Genomic DNA, 18,764 nt, shown 5'->3' on the forward strand with positions numbered 1-18,764 from the left:
ACGTTGAGTTTTGGGAGCTTTCTCATGTCTTCTGTGTCTCACACCGGCAGAGGAGTTTGTCAACTTGGTTTTAGAATTTCCACTAAAAGCCACCTGCGGTCGCGCTGCTTGGAAGTGCAAGAGTAGCTTGTTCCCTTGATGGAGCATATTATACCGAACACATCAACAGATCTCTCGCTCTGATACTACGCTTTGCTCCGTGTACTTTCCATGCTGTCTCTCATTACATATATCATATTTCATACCATCAGGAGAAACACCATGTCCTTGACGAATGTCATGGTGCGTAATCATCTTTTGATGAGCTCGGTGAGGTTTAATAAAATCAATTCAGGGTTGATGTTGTTTTTTTTTAAGAGTCTTTATGGGACAGTTCACCCAAGAATACAAATTCTGCCATCATTTATTCACCCTTGTGTGTTTGTAGACCTGTTTGTGAGTCTTTCTTCAGTGGAACACGAAAGAAGATTTTTTGAGAAATGTTGAGAAGTCAATGGGGTTGTTTGATCATCAACATTCTTCAAAATGTCTTCTTTTGTGTTCTGCGGAAGAACGAAACTCATACAGGTTTGATATGACATGAGATGAATAAATGATGAAAGAAATCTATTTAAAACAAAACAAACTAATTACTCATTCTTAACATCAGAGGTGTAGGATTATCTTAGTTTAAAGAAGTGATATTTTGTGACATGTTCCTGATAAATGAAGTAAGAAAAGAAGTTTGGAAAAATGGATTTGTCGTATGTTTTCTGTTACAGACGTGTCAGTCCAAAGTGTTTGATTTGTCTGATGGAGTTTCTCAGTACGCCTGGTTTCCGTGTCGTGAGGCTCAGGGCATCACCTGGTATCCTCAATACTGGCTGAAGGTGAGATTTCAATGTCCTTCATCTGACCTTTGTGACTTGAGATCAGAAGATAAGCTCTTTGACAAACGTCAGTATCATTCAATCCTTTTCATTGGGTTATGTTAAAAACACTTCGACTGGCTTCTCTTTGATGTACTGTTGTGTAAATGCATCGAAAAGTCTCAAAATCGTTCACGGTCAAATATGGATAATTGGGTTAAATGTCCATATTTGACCCAACCATGAGCTTAAAATAACAGCTGAGCTTGTCACATTTACAAGCTTCAGTGTTCTTACCAATTTTCAATAACTAAGCATGTTGGGATTAAAGATCTGTCTGTCAAATTGCTCAATTTGATGAAGTGATCCACAACACATGTGATCTGATCTCCTACAGGCATATTTCTCTCACCCTATGGTCGCGGCGGCCGTCATCATCCATTTAGCTGCAGATGGAACGAGCTACATCGACCAAACCCAATGCAACATCACCATCCAACTCATCGACACCAAAGAGGCCGTTCACAGCTTAGGTGAGAGCCGCTGATTGTGTAACCAATAGTTTCGTTTTTTAACTGAAGCCAGCTTTGGAATCTTCGTTTGATGTTATTAAACTGCTCGTTTCATGATGCGTCTGTCCGTCCATCTCTGAAACATTCAGGTGACTGGCGTCTGAGCTGTCGTTCCAATCCGCTGGTGATCCCGGTGAATCACGACCTCAGCGCGGCCTTCTACCACACCAAAGCCATCCTGCTCATGTTCCGCTCGGACCTGGTGGCCATCTCCGGCGTCGGCCTTCGCACATTCCAGTTCTTTGACCCCATAACCATCAGCGGCTGCCAGAGCAATGAAATCTACAATCCCATGGGTCAAAGGTGAGCGGTCTGTTTCATCACACATCATCTGATGATGTTTTTTTAAACATGACACCTGCCCACATTTCTTTCTCAAACACGAAATGTTTTGTTTTTGATTCTCATTTAACACAAATACAGTGCGTTCGGAATAAAAGCATCCACCAAATAGACACACACACACCTCATATTCTGGCCTCAGGACTTTGTGTCTTGTGTGGAATAGTCTGTGGAGGCCTTTGACCGCCAGCAAAATGTTTCCCGTAATACTGCCCCATCTACAAAACACCACGTCCCCAATTCCCAGTGTTGTTAACAACGGGGGCCATTAACATGGCTGGGGTTTATGTTCTCTCTACTTTTTTCAGGACTGTATGCCACTTCAGCAGGAGTTGAATGTGTTTTAATCCTGCTCTCACTGCATTGGCATTAGGTTTTGGCTCAGACGCGTATAGAATGCAATAACAGTAAACGAGGGCAGATATTAACAGCGGTGAAGCAAAAGCATCATGTAATCGTTTCTTGTGGGATACAAGAATATAGACATTTTTATGTTTTTAGTCACAAAGTAATAATGGGTGTATGAATCATAACAATCATGTTTTTGTATATAGCCTCACAATTATTACGAGGTCAGATAAACCACATTTAATGAATAACATTGTTTCATATAGTTTTGGATTATTGACAGTTTATTGTACGTCACATCTCGTCATGCTTGAACCAAAAGTACACAATAATAGAGCATCAAGATGGCATAAAACATTGAGATGGTTTCCAAGTGCAGGACAGAAGCTTCTTTTCACGTCCACCCGCGTGTGACTGAAACTTAAAGCCGCATTTCTTCATTTCTCGCATGCGTACAGAAGAGAGCTGCGGCCAGATCTGCCAGGATTCTAGTTGCTCAGCTATGAGTCGAAAATGCCAACTCTGCGTTTACAAATCCACTTCACCCGAGGTTTCTTTTTCCTGCCACTCGCTGTTTCTTCTTCTGTGTTCAGTTCGTCTTGCATCGTTCATTCGACCACATTAATTACTCTGTATGTAACAAAGAACATGTTACAAATGTTTGAAACGTTTGAGACCAAAAGATGGTTCAGCATAATCCAAAACACGCCGTTGAACTCGTTTACCACCTTGAGCTTTAGATTGAATGAGACTTTTGGTTGCTGTTAGGAACTCTTGTTTGTTTAGATCCAGTGCTGGAAACAGAAACACATTTATAACATCTATATATATAATCTAGCTCACAGTCTAATGAAGAGAAATGACAGGATGATCGTGGAGAGAGAGAGCGAGTGTGTGTGTGTCGCTGAAGTTAGGTGTGACATGTAGTGTTCTCCATAGAGGATGATGCTCATCCATTGCTCAGGAGACATCATATCTCAATGTGTCAATCTTTCTCACAGATATTTCTGTTGTTTCTGAATGGCGTGCTTTCAAAACTGAATTCAGGCCCTTGCACCTAAAGAAAACTTAACTTATTGCCCCTGAACTATTCAAAGCATATAAAATTATGTGTGAATCAGAAATTTAGAAACTACAATGGGAAAATTACCATAACAAATGAGTGTTGTTTTTATATTGTATAAGACTAGAATCACGTCACATTAGGATGGCTGTAGTGTGTTTGAATGCCACTCAAAACCCTCTCTCTCTCTCTCTCTCTCTCTCTGTCTCCCTCTCTCTCAGCTGTGTCCATTATTCCTGTGAAGCCATCGATTGCCAGGAGCCATTGATCCGGAATGCCGAGGTGAAGTGCAGCGACGGCGAATATTTCAACGGAGCACGCTGCACCGTCACATGCAACAGCGGCTATGTCCTGCAGATCCACAGGGACGATGACATCATCAAGAGTCAGGTACTCAACACACTGACTTTCACTGGATGAACACAAAACCCTTGAGACATTTCTAAAATAAACAACCTTCTTTTAGGTGAACTAACCTTAAAAGATACAGTAACGTAGTCCCAACAATAAATAATGGGGGAAAAAACTAATTTTGTCACGAGCTGGTTTAAGATGGTCATGTGCTGGTTTAAGATGGTCATGAGCTGGTTTAACCTGGTCATGTGCTGGTTTAAGATGGTCATGTGCTGGTTTAAGCTTGTCATGTGCTGGTTTAAGATGGTCATGAGCTGGTTTAAGCTTGTCATGTGCTGGTTTAACCTGGTCATGAGCTGGTTTAAGCTTGTCATGTGCTGGTTTAACCTGGTCATGAGCTGGTTTAACCTGGTCATGAGCTGGTTTAAGCTTGTCATGTGCTGGTTTAAGATGGTCATGAGCTGGTTTATCCTGGTCATGAGCTGGTTTAACCTGGTCATGTGCTGGTTTAACCTGGTCATGAGCTGGTTTAAGATGGTCATCTGCTGGTTTAACCTGGTCATGTGCTGGTTTAAGATGGTCATGAGCTGGTTTAACCTGGTCATGAGCTGGTTTAACCTGGTCATGAGCTGGTTTAACCTGGTCATGTGCTGGTTTAAGCTTGTCATGTGCTGGTTTAAGATGGTCATGTGCTGGTTTAAGATGGTCATGTGCTGGTTTAACCTGGTCATGTGCTGGTTTAAGATGGTCATGAGCTGGTTTAACCTGATCATGAGCTGGTTTAACCTGGTCATGAGCTGGTTTAAGATGGTCATGTGCTGGTTTAACCTGGTCATGAGCTGGTTTAAGATGGTCATGTGCTGGTTTAACCTGGTCATGAGCTGGTTTAACCTGGTCATGAGCTGGTTTAAGATGGTCATGTGCTGGTTTAACCTGGTCATGAGCTGGGTTAAGATGGTCATGTGCTGGTTTAACCTGGTCATGTGCTGGTTTAACCTGGTCATGAGCTGGTTTAAGATGGTCATGTGCTGGTTTAAGCTTGTCATGTGCTGGTTTAAGCTTGTCATGTGCTGGTTTAAGATGGTCATGTGCTGGTTTAACCTGGTCATGTGCTGGTTTAAGATGGTCATGTGCTGGATTAAGATGGTCATGTGCTGGTTTAAGATGGTCATGTGCTGGTTTAACCTGGTCATGAGCTGATTTAAGCTTGTCATGTGCTGGTTTAAGCTTGTCATGTGCTGGTTTAAGCTTGTCATGTGCTGGTTTAAGCTTGTCATGTGCTGGTTTAAGATGGTCATGTGCTGGTTTAACCTGGTCATGTGCTGGTTTAAGATGGTCATGTGCTGGATTAAGATGGTCATGTGCTGGTTTAAGATGGTCATGTGCTGGTTTAACCTGGTCATGTGCTGGTTTAAGCTTGTCATGTGCTGGATTAAGATGGTCATGTGCTGGTTTAAGATGGTCATGTGCTGGTTTAACCTGGTCATGTGCTGGTTTAACCTGGTCATGAGCTGGTTTAAGATGGTCATGTGCTGGTTTAAGATGGTCATGTGCTGGATTAAGATGGTCATGTGCTGGTTTAAGATGGTCATGTGCTGGTTTAACCTGGTCATGTGCTGGTTTAAGCTTGTCATGTGCTGGATTAAGATGGTCATGTGCTGGTTTAAGATGGTCATGTGCTGGTTTAACCTGGTCATGTGCTGGTTTAACCTGGTCATGAGCTGGTTTAAGATGGTCATGTGCTGGTTTAACCTGGTCATGAGCTGGTTTAAGCTTGTCATGTGCTGGTTTAAGATGGTCATGTGCTGGATTAAGATGGTCATGTGCTGGTTTAACCTGGTCATGTGCTGGTTTAACCTGGTCATGAGCTGGTTTAAGATGGTCATGAGCTGGTTTAGGACCAGCACAAACCAGCTACCATGTTTCAAAACCTACCTTTCAACAGTTTTATTCCATCGGTACAGGACACAGTTACTCAAAAATCACTTTATTTTGTTGTTAATTTTGTGTTGTTGTTTATTTTGTTGTAAATCACCATTCATCTGAACAGCATTAACTATAAAGATAAATAAGTTTTGATGGACAGTGTTTTTATTTGTATGATGGTGTGTCCCGAGATACATTTCTACAAGCAACAAAGACAAAACAGACTTACAAAAGACTTCTAAATTCTCTAAATACAAGTCAGAATATCCTAAGAAGCGTTGCTTTTCAGGTACATTCATCATGTTTTATGGATTTTCTGATATAGACTGGAATATTACATGAGGCTTTTCTTCAGGAACATCCAGTTTCTCACGATCTGTCCTCTTTAAAGCTGAGGTTGTCTATTCAGTGATCTAACACTTTGATCGAGCGTTGCTCTCGGCGATGCGATCACACCCTCTCGTTTGATTTCTTCATTTGTGGAGTCAGTACAGCATATGTCTGCTACAAGGACAATAGAGTCGAGTTGCATCTTGTTGAGCTTCAATAGAAAGTTTGCCGTATCACACAGCTTCCAGGAAATCAGCCTGAGATGATACTATTGCTAAAATGATTTGTGTATGTGTGTGTCTTTGTTTGTTAAATGCAAACACAGCACTCCGATGTTTGATGGATAACCAATGGAGGCCAGCGGAGCGACTCGCAGGGACCCGTGACACGTTTCATCCCGCATACGGCTTACAGTAGCTACAAGCCATCGATCACTCATTAAATGTGATCTGATATTTATCAATGTCACGATTATATACAAACACAATTTGACAACATTTGTTTTGGGAATCATGTAGTTCTTCATAGAGCAGACTGGAAACATGAACTTGTTGATCCTCTTGTAGCTCCAACAAATGTTTTCGGTTGCTGCTTATAAGAGTTTCATAACGTTGAGGATATATTTTGGATCATTTCTTCATACAGATCTCTTTCGGTTGATCAATATTTCTGGCTTGTCTGTGGTTTCGGGGCAGTTTGAGCACAGCATTTGTTTCCCAATATTCTCTAAAGCTCCTTTCTGTGTGTGTTGGTATTTGTTGGCAATTGCCTTTAGACTTCAGATTTGAAATACAACACAATCAGTAAATGAAATGAATGAAATCCAACAACCCCTCTGGTCTCAGTCGCTGTCTCCAGCTGCACGTTTAATGCCAGTGTCCCATTGTTTTGTGTGTGTTTTACGTGCATGTTTGGGTGTTTACGACTGTACATGTGTGTCATTACAGAACACTATCTTACAAATTTCAGCGGTCCGATCCCGCTTCCTGACATTCACCCTCCAGCAGTCACTGGATCTTCTTCTGAAGGACTCTTAGATACATTACGAGCGGATCATGTGAACACGCGAGTGTGTCAACGGCACGCATGCTTTCATGCCGGATGTCATGTACAGTGATATTGATAAAGTCATGTTTTAACCCATGGGGAGATATGGTGTTGTGGTTGGTCTGATGCCTGTGCGGGCGCATTTCCTCTTCTGTCTTTTATACCGGTGACCTTTCAGCCCAGAACGTTTCGGGAATTCTTGGCAGATATTCCAAACAGATCGATCTGCTTTAGTATGTGGAATGCACATTTTGTCTTATAGAAAGAAAGGAAGAAGTGACTTATGAGTGCGTAAGGAGATATTGGTATGGCGTATCAGATAATACGCTAAAAGACTGAAACGTACATAACGGGAAGGAAATATGCCAGAGTTTATCAATAACATCAATAAAGCACAGCTGTCTCCTCTGCCGTCGTAACCAAACACATCTTCGGTGTTTCATGATGAATGTTATTGTTACAGTAACTCATTGTGTCATAGTTCTACATTACAGCGGCTTATTTCCCTCCAATGAGATGAATTTCATGTTGAGATAATATACAATAATATTGACTTTTGACTTGACAAATCTGAGCTCAGTTTGACACGTGACATATTTTCTGAAACTGACATCTCGAAACTCTCTGCGTTTCCTTGCGCTCTCTATTTAATCTCACTGATGTCTAGGGGAAGTATGTTAAAGAGATTGGTTTTACGGGTAGAGATGTCCGTTTATTAGTGTAATATTTCATCTTACTGATGATTAGAAACTTGAACTCAAATGATCAATATTCTCCTCTTGAAGCTTTAATCTTGACCACGTTCTCTTCAAGAGCTCTTTGTCTCCATGCATGAAATGGCCAATATGGGAAAGAGAAGCAGAATACGGCTGTTTTGTCACATTTGAATCGCATTTCTTATTTGCAAACAGAAAAGTGTTTCAACGGCTGGGGTTTATTAAAGTCAGATTCCATGAGATAAGCTTCGGGTACACGAGATGAGATACGACAGAACAATGTCAGGACGTTTGAGTGCTATTTTAAGAAAAAAACATTTCTCACAAAATGTGACATCTCAATGACACACATTGTTCTCATAAGATCAAACGCTGCCCACTTTATAGACTTAAATCTATTTAATATAATTCAGTATAAGTATTCATCAAATTCATCATTTGAATAGTTTAAGATTTTACTCTTCGTCGTGGTTACATTAGTGGCGTGACTCGCCCTCAGATTGTCCCACACCTGTACAAATGTCTTCGTTCGGCTGAACACAAAGGAAGAAGATATTTGGAAGAATGTCAGGAGCAGATTTTACATCCCTCAAATCAATACTATGGGAGTCAATGAAGGATGAGATCTGTTTGCTCACTGAAATATCTTCCCTTGTTTATCCAGGTCTGGAACAACCTGAGGATGTGTAAACAATGACAGAATTTTCATTTTTGGTTGAAGTATCCCTTTAATAAACTCTTTTGTATGTGTCTCGTCGACGTCTTTTCTCTCCAGACGGACTCGACCGTGACTATAACCTGTGCTGATAGGAAATGGAACAAGCAAGTTTCATGTGAGCCGGTGGACTGCGGCCTGCCGGATAAATACCACGTTCACCCCGCCCACTTTGACTTCCCAGAAGGCACCACGTATGGCAAGAAGAGCTCATTTCAATGCAAAGAGCCCGCTCAGCTCGTGGGTAAGATACCCCAAAACATCTCAATGCTTTGAAGTGAACAAGGGCTCATCATGCGTCGCATCCTGTCAAATATTTAAGGATTTACTATAGTAAACCGTAGGAGGCTCTATGGTATTTTTTTTGTTTCAGGGGCTTTTATGAGAGAGCGGGTTCGGCAAAGGACTGTCAAGACGGGAATCGAACTCGAACTACACTCTTAAAAACAAAGGTGCTTGAAAGGTTGTTCACAGAGATGCCATAAAAGAACCACTTTCGGTTCCACAAGGAGCCATTCAGTCAAAGGTTCTTTGAACCACTTTCTTACCTTTATATAATCTGAAGAACCATATTTCGCCACAAAGAACCGTCAGAGGTTAAAGGTTCTCTGTGGAAATTTATGGATCTATATCATCCAAGAACCTATTGAAGCACCTTTTTTTTAAGAGTGTACCGCCGCCGACATGCTGTAGTATTATAGTAATTTTACGGCTGCAAAGTATATATTCTATAGTATCTTGTGGTTTTAAGTTAAATTTAGTAAACAACAGGCGTACTACAGTAAGTTGTAAATAAGGGATACTCAATAGATTTAAATATTAATCCTAATAAAATGATTTTGGGAATGATATTTATAAACTAACAAATATGGAGTAAAAGACGAGCGTTCACGCTTTGATTTCGTGTTCTAATAACAGGCACTAACAACAGTCTGACGTGTATGGAGGATGGTCTGTGGTCGTTCCCGGAGGCTTTGTGCGAGCTGCGCTGTCCGTCGCCGCCTCCCGTGCCCAACGCCATGCTTCAGACCAAACGCTGCAATGACACAGGGCTTAAAGTGGGAACCCTGTGCAAATACAAATGCAGACCTGGATACCACGTGGCCAACAAGCCAAAGAGGTCTGCACACCCGAAAAATCACGAATCAGCCCCTATGTTTGCATGTTTTGTGGCCGAACGTCCATTTAAACCTTTACAGAAGTCTTCGATTACAAATGAAATATGAATTGACATGAGCTGTGTTTGTGTTAATGACCGGTCTTTCGTTGCAGGAGAGCCTTTAAGCGTCAGTGTACAGAAGATGGCCGCTGGCTAAAGGGTTCGTGTGAACCAGTCACCTGTCCGCCTCCTCCGTCCGTCTTTCACGGCATGTATCAGTGCACAGATGGCTTCAAGTTTGACAGCACCTGCTGGATCCACTGCAATGGGGCGAACCACACGCTGAGACATCCTCCATCATGCAAACGGGTCTGTCTGTGCTTTTACATTTCTCAAAATATCCTCTTTCGCGTTGCACTGAAGGAGGAGCCACATCCAGATTTACATTGATATATTTGGGTGAACCGTCCCTTTCAATATCACGTCAATGTTAAATGTTGGTGTTTATTGGCTGTCAGATGACGGATGACATCAAGCGTGTCTTTCCTGTAGCTCAGTGGTTGGAGCGTGGTGCCAAGGTCATAAAAGCGTCTGCCAAATGCATAAGATGTAAATGTAAAATGTGTCTTTCTCTTGCCACAGGGGCTCACCACAAACGTCATACGCTGCCGGAAGGACGGAAACTGGACCGGAAGCTTCCGCTTGTGCCCGCAGCTGAAGGGTCAGTGCTCTCTACCTCAGAACCTGCATCCCAGCATCCGCATCAGCTGCAGGAGGGGATACGGCATAGGTGAGATTTCTCAATACTTAAGCTCACCTCGGTGCTTTATTTTTATTCAATACTCACTGCCTGTCTGGTTGTGTCAGGGGAAGAGTGTGAGCTGTCATGCAGGGACAGTAACAATGATGTGGTGATCCTGCCGAGCAACGTGACGGCCAGCACAGTTCTGGATCATCACTGGATGAACCCTCCCAAAGTCAAGGTGTGTGTTCCTTACTCATACGCTCTTCCTCAGAGATCACTTAATATCATTGAGTATGATGCATGTGTCCGAGAGGTCGTCTACAAGAAATGCATCACCAAAGCGTAAATAAATGCAGTGGCACGTCTAATCCTTTTACTTAAATTTTACCTAAAAATAAATAAAGAAGAGCTGAAATAAAATGATTTAAGCCATAGAAAATAAATAATATAAAAGAACAAAAACACAAAACATTTGCTAAATGTTTATATAAAATTAAACGTTATAAAAATACCTCAATTTAAACATCAATATTCAATATAAAAACATATAATAGCTTCCATAGCTACGATGTTTATTTTAAATTATAGAAGGTTTCACCAGATGCAGGCGCTTGGCTGAAATTAAAATCCGGTCTGCGTTTGGTTACTGGCTGGTTATACAACCATTTATTTTGTATTCAGTTAAATATAAATTTTTATAATTTTTAAGTTTTACTTAATTGATCTTACATATAGGAATTTGATATATTTGACCTGTTTTTTTTTCTCTCCTTTATCTTAAATGTGTGCTTCTCCGTGATGTGCGTATGTGTGCGTGTGTGTCTGCACAACCGTGTGTGTGTGTGCTTGTGTGTGTGTGTGTCTATGTGTGCTTCTCCATGATGTGCGCGTGTGTCTGCACAACCGTGTGTGTGTGTGCATGTGTGTGTCTATGTGTGCTTCTCCATGATGTGCGCGTGTGTCTGCACAACCGTGTGTGTGTGTGCATGTGTGTGTCTATGTGTGCTTCTCCATGATGTGCGCGTGTGTCTGCACAACCGTGTGTGTGTGTGCATGTGTGTGTCTATGTGTGCTTCTCCATGATGTGCGCGTGTGTCTGCACAACCGTGTGTGTGTGCATTTGTGTGTGTGTCTATGTGTGTTAGTACGTGTGTATATTGTGTGTGCGTGGAGTGTTTTGTATGTGGGTGTGTTTGAATTGGTGTGTGTCTGTCTTTTGTGTTTTCACCTTTTTAGTTTTTACTTGTTTAACTTTATGTTTTGCTTATAGTCAATATCATTTTGATATTTAATGTACAGCTGCTTTGTGACAATATGAGCATTGTGAAAAAAAAATAGCTATATAAATAAAGTTGACTTGACTTAAATAATATTAATTTATATGAATATTTTATTGTTTATTAAAAGTAGTAAACTATTTAACATTTATAGATTCTTTGCGGTAGCCTACCGGAGGTGAAGTTTGGGCCACACAACGTTTGTTTATGTCGTTGAAATGAATATGATATGGTCGTATAAGGCCCAGTAATAGGCAACAATAATTGTTCAACTCTACCATGTTTACCGTCCCGCAGAAGTAATGAAGGTGCGTTTTAATGCTAAGCTTACTAGGCAAACACATGTGATGTTTTTAAACTTTGGAGCCGACCGCCGTCATCCCATTACTGTTCATTAGCCACAAACTCAGGCATGCATGACTTTCCCAATTACCTGGCGTGAGCAAAACGCTGCGATTACAGTAATCTCTGAACCCGTTTGAACCGCAGCGAGGCGGGGACCGAGTCATAAACGCCGTCTGTAATCACTATAATTAAAAAAATGAGCCAATTACAGACACCAGTAGAACAGCTTGATATAAATTTACCTGTCAGGAGCACCACAGACGTTTAACCATGACTGCGGGAGGCCGAGGTGGGACACGTGCGAGACGAGAGAATTTAGATTTGTGTCAAGTCAGGCGGTTTTCGGCAGAGAACTGAAACAAGGCGTTCGTGATTGATCTGTGTAATTGATATGATCTTCACCGGGCGGTAATCTGAATCTGGAGACAGAACGCGAGGGGAAGAGGAGGCCGAATCGATGAGGCTGAAATGTTCCAGGGGGGTTGGATGAGGTGAGATCGATGGCGTTCTGTTCTCTCAGTCGCCCGCTGTCAATCGATGCTGTTTGAATTCCACAGCACCTGTTCCCTTCTGCTGGCCACGCAAGGACACCACCCGTCCCGTTAGCTCCCCCCTCGACCCCTGATCGACGCTCTCGCTGATGCTAATGCTCGCGTTTCTTGGCCGGCGCTGCGGGGGGCATCATATACCGGCCGAGGTGTCAATAGTGGTCTGAGGGGAGGAGCGGAAAGCGTCTTGCACAACCCCAGGGTTGACCTTTGGTTGGCTCTCACCAGAACCTTCAGAAACCACATTTCTGTCAGAAATCCCTCACAGCGTCATCCTTCCAGCTCTTATTTGACGCATTTATTATTATCCGTGTTGTTTTTCGTGCTGACTCGGGCACTTGGCCACGTGAATCTGTTATTTTGACGGATCGCCCGTTTCGAGTTTCGCTGCTGACCTACTATGAATCTTCTCTTATTTTCTCACTAATTAGCTTTCCTGACGTCAGCGGAATTACAGAGCACGCTGCTGATGCTCGGCACACCGTGGTCTTTACGTAATGCTGTTGGCAGTCGATTGTTCACGGCGGAGTGCTAATATTAACCTCTTATTAATAACCCAAACCTTTAATTAAAAGTGCTGAGAGCTAAATGTGGTCTGGGGAGCGCTCCGAGAGGCCCAATGTAATTTCATAAAGACTTGATACGATGATGACATAATGGTGAGATACGGACACGTACCCTGATATGTATCAGTATAATCAGTCCGTATTCCTGCTGTCAGTCACTACACATAAAAGTCGCAGCTAAAATGCACAAAAAGGTTCAATAAAGGTTAAGCAAGATATGTTACAAAGATGAGTTTTCACCCCCAAAAACATCTGTTCCCATATTATGCCACGGCACGCTTGTGCATCAGCAAACTGCAATGCTTTTCTGTCATTTTCCACCTCCTTTATTTCTCAGTTTTACATTGATTTGCTGACTGTCATTAAATGAAAAATACCAGAGTTTGCAGCGGCTGGTGCAGCTCCAGAGAAGCCCGGCATGTGTGTGTGTGTGTGTGGAGGTCAGACGCAACTTCAGCCAGTGTTATGTCAAACAAACCTAAGCTTTTCGTCACAGCATCACGTATGGATGAACACATCTGTACTGCACCTTTAATATCCCTTCATAACTGTGTGAAAAATGTGCTGGAAAGACTTCTTCATGTGACTGCACATGTTTTGAACACTCTTCCATTTCGCAAGCCGTTGGGTTTGGATCAGATACTTTGTTGGCTAGAGACAAGACGAAGGAAAACATTCCGGTTTGGCCTTTTTCTTTTTGTTTGGTGTAAACAGAACATCAGCTGTACGTTAAAACCTGCTCTCAGACACTTCACATTGCGCTCTCATTTATAATGCAAGAAAAGTGTGTTTTAATACAACGCAAAATCACAACAATGTTTCTGCATCGCAAAAAATCCTTGAATTGTCATTTCACTGCAAATTAATCACAAAACAATTATTATAATTAATACATTTTCCCTTAATTTTATTATAAATCGTTAGATGTTTTGCATTATTTTTAAGAGGATACAGACACACATTTAAAAAAAGCAGTACCAAAACTATACTGTAACATTGTTTGTATTTCTGTCAGGTTCACTACAGTCAAAATGATTAACAATGAGCATACAGTTTAGATATGATGTACAGTAATTGAGACTTAATTAAGGAATAACAAAAGTCGAGTCCTGATGGTGAATGCGAGGTGGAGTTGGGGATGGAGGGGGGTAATTTGCTTCTGAGCAAGGCGATAAGGTGCTGTTAGCTGAATGAATTTTAAAACAGAAGCTGTGATAGTGTCACATTTCTATAGGTACATGAGGATCAGCTGATGCAAGGCAGAAATCACACAAAAATTCCCAGTGGGACTGTTTAGCATGAAGCGACAGTAGTACATCAGCTCTTGTTTTTTATGATGATTCTATTGATTTTGTGGTTGTTTTTCTTTCTGAGAATCTCACGTTTTTACGTCTCTTGACAGCACATCGTGTGTACTATGGGTCTGAAGTGGTATCCTCATCCAGAAGATCTTCACTGCATTAAAGGATGTGAGGTAAGAGACACGGACACCCATCCACTTCCAGTCCAATCCGTCCTGTGCCTTCATTACTATTGGCTTGACCTCAATGTACGGAGGCCCAAGAAGAGAAATAAGGATTATGAAGAGTTACATTGATGTCATGATGATGTCATCGAAACGGCTGCTCTCTTTATGTCTCTGTCCGTTCTTTCACTGTGTTTGCCGCAGACGCTTCCACATTTACACACACATGCTCAGACTCGTCTCCTGTCCTGAAGGGAATGAGACGCACGTCTGTGAGAAATAATACAGTCATTGTGTGAGTTTGTAAAAAATGAAAATCCTCAGATGAAAAAGAGGCCAGAAAATCACTTAAGAAGAATGTGCTCACATCAACAAAGTTCGATGGACACATTTACCAAACATAATACTTAACACCAGTAACATCTGTTTTCCACAATGATACAGGATTCAAGATGTAAACTTTGCTTTGTTCACAAATGTACTTTGCGTTATTCCCATTTGTGCATAAGTTTGTAAATTTGGATGAAACTAAAATATGACCTGTGGAACACACCATATATCTGCTGGTCATCGATGTCACCTGGAAGATTCTTGTACACATATATTATTGATGATATTATTGATGCTTCTGATTGTTTAGTTTAAATCGAAAGTTTTCTTTCTCATCGCAGCCATTCATGGGTGATAACTACTGCGATGCCATCAACAACAGAGCTTACTGCAACTACGATGGAGGAGACTGCTGCCATTCCACCGTCAAGACTAAAAAGGTATCGAACACCTTCGCACGGTTAAGGATTGATGTATCCATCATGCATTTCTGACGTTTATTACATTTGAATCATTTTGTGTGAATTATCCCTTTGTAGAACGGTTGAAAGCCCCATAACTTGTTTTATAAACCAAAAATGATTGACTGTGCAAATACATAAAAGTCAGCGATCAAAACTTGTAAACCGGTTTCAGCGGCAATGACATAAACAAACATCATTTGATCCAAACTAAACTTCCACAAAGAATCTATAACTGTTAAGTTGTTTCAATTTACGTTTGATTTACAATAAAATATTTATGTAAATTAATCAATCATAGACCGGAAGCTAACTTTGAACCAGCACATGCGTCCGATGAAACCATTCAAGCTTTCATGTACGATTTTGTGGGAAACGTCGGTGTGATGTCATTTCACTACGACACACTTAAATAATAAGTAACCTTTATGTTTGGGGTGAAAGTTACAGATAACAGCGATATATCTATGACTGCAATTGATGTTAATGCAGATTATTTCACATCCTGTAATTTTCTTTGGTGTTCACAGCACAAAAAAGCCCCAGAATCAAGGAAATCGCGAAATGTGTTGTTGTTCTTAAAAAAGAAAGAGATAGTGAAGTGTGATGTTTGTGTGGTTGAGTCTGTTAGTTTGAAGACGGTGGAAAGTTGACGTCTCCATGCGGCTTAGACCTCTTCTCTTCTTTCGCACCGTCATTGTGGAAAATACTTGGCAGACGTTCAGAGCTCGAGTGCGCGAATGGCCACGATTCATTTCATTTTGTCTGCAAGAGCGTTGTGTTTGAGGATTGCGAGGTCATCATCATTGAGCAGACAGACATGTTCGCTGAAGTTGAGCGTGTGCCGTTGTTGATAGACGGTTAAATTGTTCGCCAGACTGTTGGAGCCTGATAGTATGTCACAGCGCTGGCAGACCAGATAAATCCTGCCGTGAGCACCACACTTTCTGCTTGTTTATAACAGTATCGCTGGGTATAAGTTTAGTTAAAGATGCGTCATCACTCGTGACACGTTGTGTAGTAAAACTTTTTTGCTTACTCTTCTGTATGCTGTGGTGCCAGGATCGGCCTTTCTAAACACAGTGCATGCTCAGCAGTACGGCATAGAAAACTTGACGTATTGCAGAAACCTTTTTAAACCTCCGGGATTTACCTTGAGTCAGGAAAACAACAAACAGATTAAGTGCGAGTGGCCGGGCGAGCGGTAACTGATACCAGAATCGCCTCACGTCCCCATGAGAAAATATATGACACTAACCCGGCCTGTGCAAAACCTCTTCAGTCTGGAATTAGCCGTGTTTTAGAAAAGGCTTCAAGGGATAGTTGAAAAATGTGTCATCGTTTACTCACCACCCAACAAACCAAATGTGGGACAGGTAATCCATTTGTGTGGGACAATGTGGGACACCACTGAAAGGTACCATGAAACTGGGATTTAATAACGTAATGACAAACTTTTATATATTTTTTCTACCTTGTAGCTTGTATAAATGATAAACTATTTAGTCCATTCCAACGACAACATAATTAAGGCATATATAAATGATATATATATATATATATATATAACATAAAACCATTTCTATGGCGATATCAATTTAAGGTGTACTGTCTCTTTAAATTTTGAGTACTGATCAGACGTGGGGTCATCATGTTTTACACTTTAAAGATCTTCTAAAAAAGAGAATAAAAAACCAACAAATAATGAAAATGAGTTTCTCTTTTAAAATGTATTATTGTTAAATAATGCATTTCATTATTTGCAAATCATTTATTTGAATTAGCTAACCACAACCTATAGTCTAAACACGGTTTCAAAGCCACACGGTGTACAATGTTTTAGTGAGTTTTTATCTGGCAAGTTGACACGTGAGGATCGCCACCCCATCTACTGACAGACGTCACAGCCTCCCGATGACTGAAATTCCTATCGTCTTCTCATAAAGTGAATAAAAGTCGGCCTTTAAAACATAGTTGTGTTTGTATGAGCTGGTTGAACACTGGTGTGTAAACACTGGCGCAAATGCATCTCATGTGCGTTTCGGGTTAAAGAATGTTTCTTAACGTGACAACTAAAAACTACCAGACTCATGAAAATGTGGGACGTTTTCTCAATATGACGTGCGGGACAAGGGGTTAAAATGCTGTGCGGTACAATGCAAAGCGGGACGGGTGGTCACCCTACCCTCAGGTTGAATCTGTATAAATGTCTTTGTTCTGATGTACACAGAGAAAGATATTTTGAAGAATGTTAGTACTTTTCAGTTCTGGGACATCATCCATTACCATGGTAGGAAAAAACATTGTACTTTAGTTGTTTTGTTGAATACATAATGAGATATTTTTAAGCATTTAGGAAAACAAAGAGATCTCTGGCACCTTTGACCTTCATATAATTCTTCCTACTATGGCAGTCAACGATGTCCCGAAACACAAAAATGGAATTACATAATTTAATAACATAATGACATTTCACTTTTGGGTGAATTATCACTTTGAGAGAACTTCAGAAGATCTTCGTGCACTCAACTGTGCTGTTTTAAGACAACAGGATATAGACGTACAAAAACTATATTTTCAGTATATTAAGTACAAAATGTATGCGTGACAATATAGCACTTTAAGAACATTATGGAAATAAACTGTACATTTTTATGTAGCTTACTAAGAGGACACGTCTTTATTTGTAAAGGAAGATGATGGTTATCATTCATTCATACTTCCATCAGTATCACGATGTCTTTTTGTTCTCAATGTGTCCTATATTTTCCTCACTTTATCTTTTCTCAATGAACTTCCCAAACTCATTCATACATTTCCCAGTCAGGTCCACAAACACAAGTTGAGCTCAGATGAGTGCTGTTCATGCATTAGTGCTCGGATAAGATGCAGTCGGACTGGTTATGATCTTCTTAACTTCTCTCTGAGTGTTTGCTTGAGATAGGCGCGCCAGATAGCATGAGACCCTTTATTATCCCTCGAAATTAGCTTCTAGTCATCCTGACAAAATACTTTTATTCAGAACATTTGTGACCTCACCACCTCATTTTCATGGACATCCAGAACAGATGGGGAACCAGAAAACAGCTGAAATGTTTTGGGAGCAGCGTCGACTAAATGAAAGAGCTGTTTGTCTGCCGCACATCACGTTTTTCATCATTTTTAATAGCTTTAACTCGCCCACACTGACATGAAGGCAGGACGTGCCGTGAAGCACGAGGCTTCAAACCATTATGGCAGAGACCTGAGTTTGACATCTCTGCTTGTATAGACAAAAGTTGCTTGAATGTAAATAGAAGCAGATCATGCAGGGAAGAGAGTGTTTTAATAACATTGGTAGCAGCCACAACATGTAAATGTGTTTTTGCTGAAGAATCCTACTTGGTTAAGACCCTATCATAACTGTAAAAATGAACTTACACTTAATGAGGAAATAAACGGACACACGAACCCTTGAATCTCAAGATATTAAGAGTGAATCAGCCAAGCTCTGGCCGTGTTTCCATGTTGTTTAGTCTCACTAAACCCGGGACACTTCCCTGCTGCTCATGGGTCTTATTTCCCCCTGCCGTGCTCATTTTATCCCAGCTCCATGTTCTCAGACAGATTTGTGTATTAAGGTGTTGTTGATGACTGGTTGGCTATTGTTCCTCTCTGAGACTTTGAA

At 41.1% G+C, this 18,764-nt stretch overlaps 1 protein-coding gene across 1 annotated transcript in view; it reads left to right on the top strand.

Moving 5' to 3' along the window:
* Window positions 1–18,764, top strand: part of pappaa (pregnancy-associated plasma protein A, pappalysin 1a) — a gene marked incomplete at its 3' end in the record, with an annotated part of 56,181 nt that overhangs the window by 35,467 nt on the left and 1,950 nt on the right. Inside the window, exons 12-22 of the mRNA XM_079475016.1 lie at window positions 762–869; window positions 1,246–1,381; window positions 1,510–1,723; window positions 3,395–3,563; window positions 8,322–8,505; window positions 9,180–9,381; window positions 9,534–9,729; window positions 10,003–10,150; window positions 10,228–10,343; window positions 14,244–14,315; window positions 14,978–15,076. Coding sequence (XP_079331142.1) covers window positions 762–869; window positions 1,246–1,381; window positions 1,510–1,723; window positions 3,395–3,563; window positions 8,322–8,505; window positions 9,180–9,381; window positions 9,534–9,729; window positions 10,003–10,150; window positions 10,228–10,343; window positions 14,244–14,315; window positions 14,978–15,076 — 1,644 coding nt within the window. The remainder of the gene's footprint in view (window positions 1–761; window positions 870–1,245; window positions 1,382–1,509; window positions 1,724–3,394; window positions 3,564–8,321; window positions 8,506–9,179; window positions 9,382–9,533; window positions 9,730–10,002; window positions 10,151–10,227; window positions 10,344–14,243; window positions 14,316–14,977; window positions 15,077–18,764) is intronic.

This window comes from Barbatula barbatula, assembly GCF_947034865.1.
Source record: "Barbatula barbatula genome assembly, chromosome: 2".
NCBI lineage: Eukaryota > Metazoa > Chordata > Actinopteri > Cypriniformes > Nemacheilidae > Barbatula > Barbatula barbatula.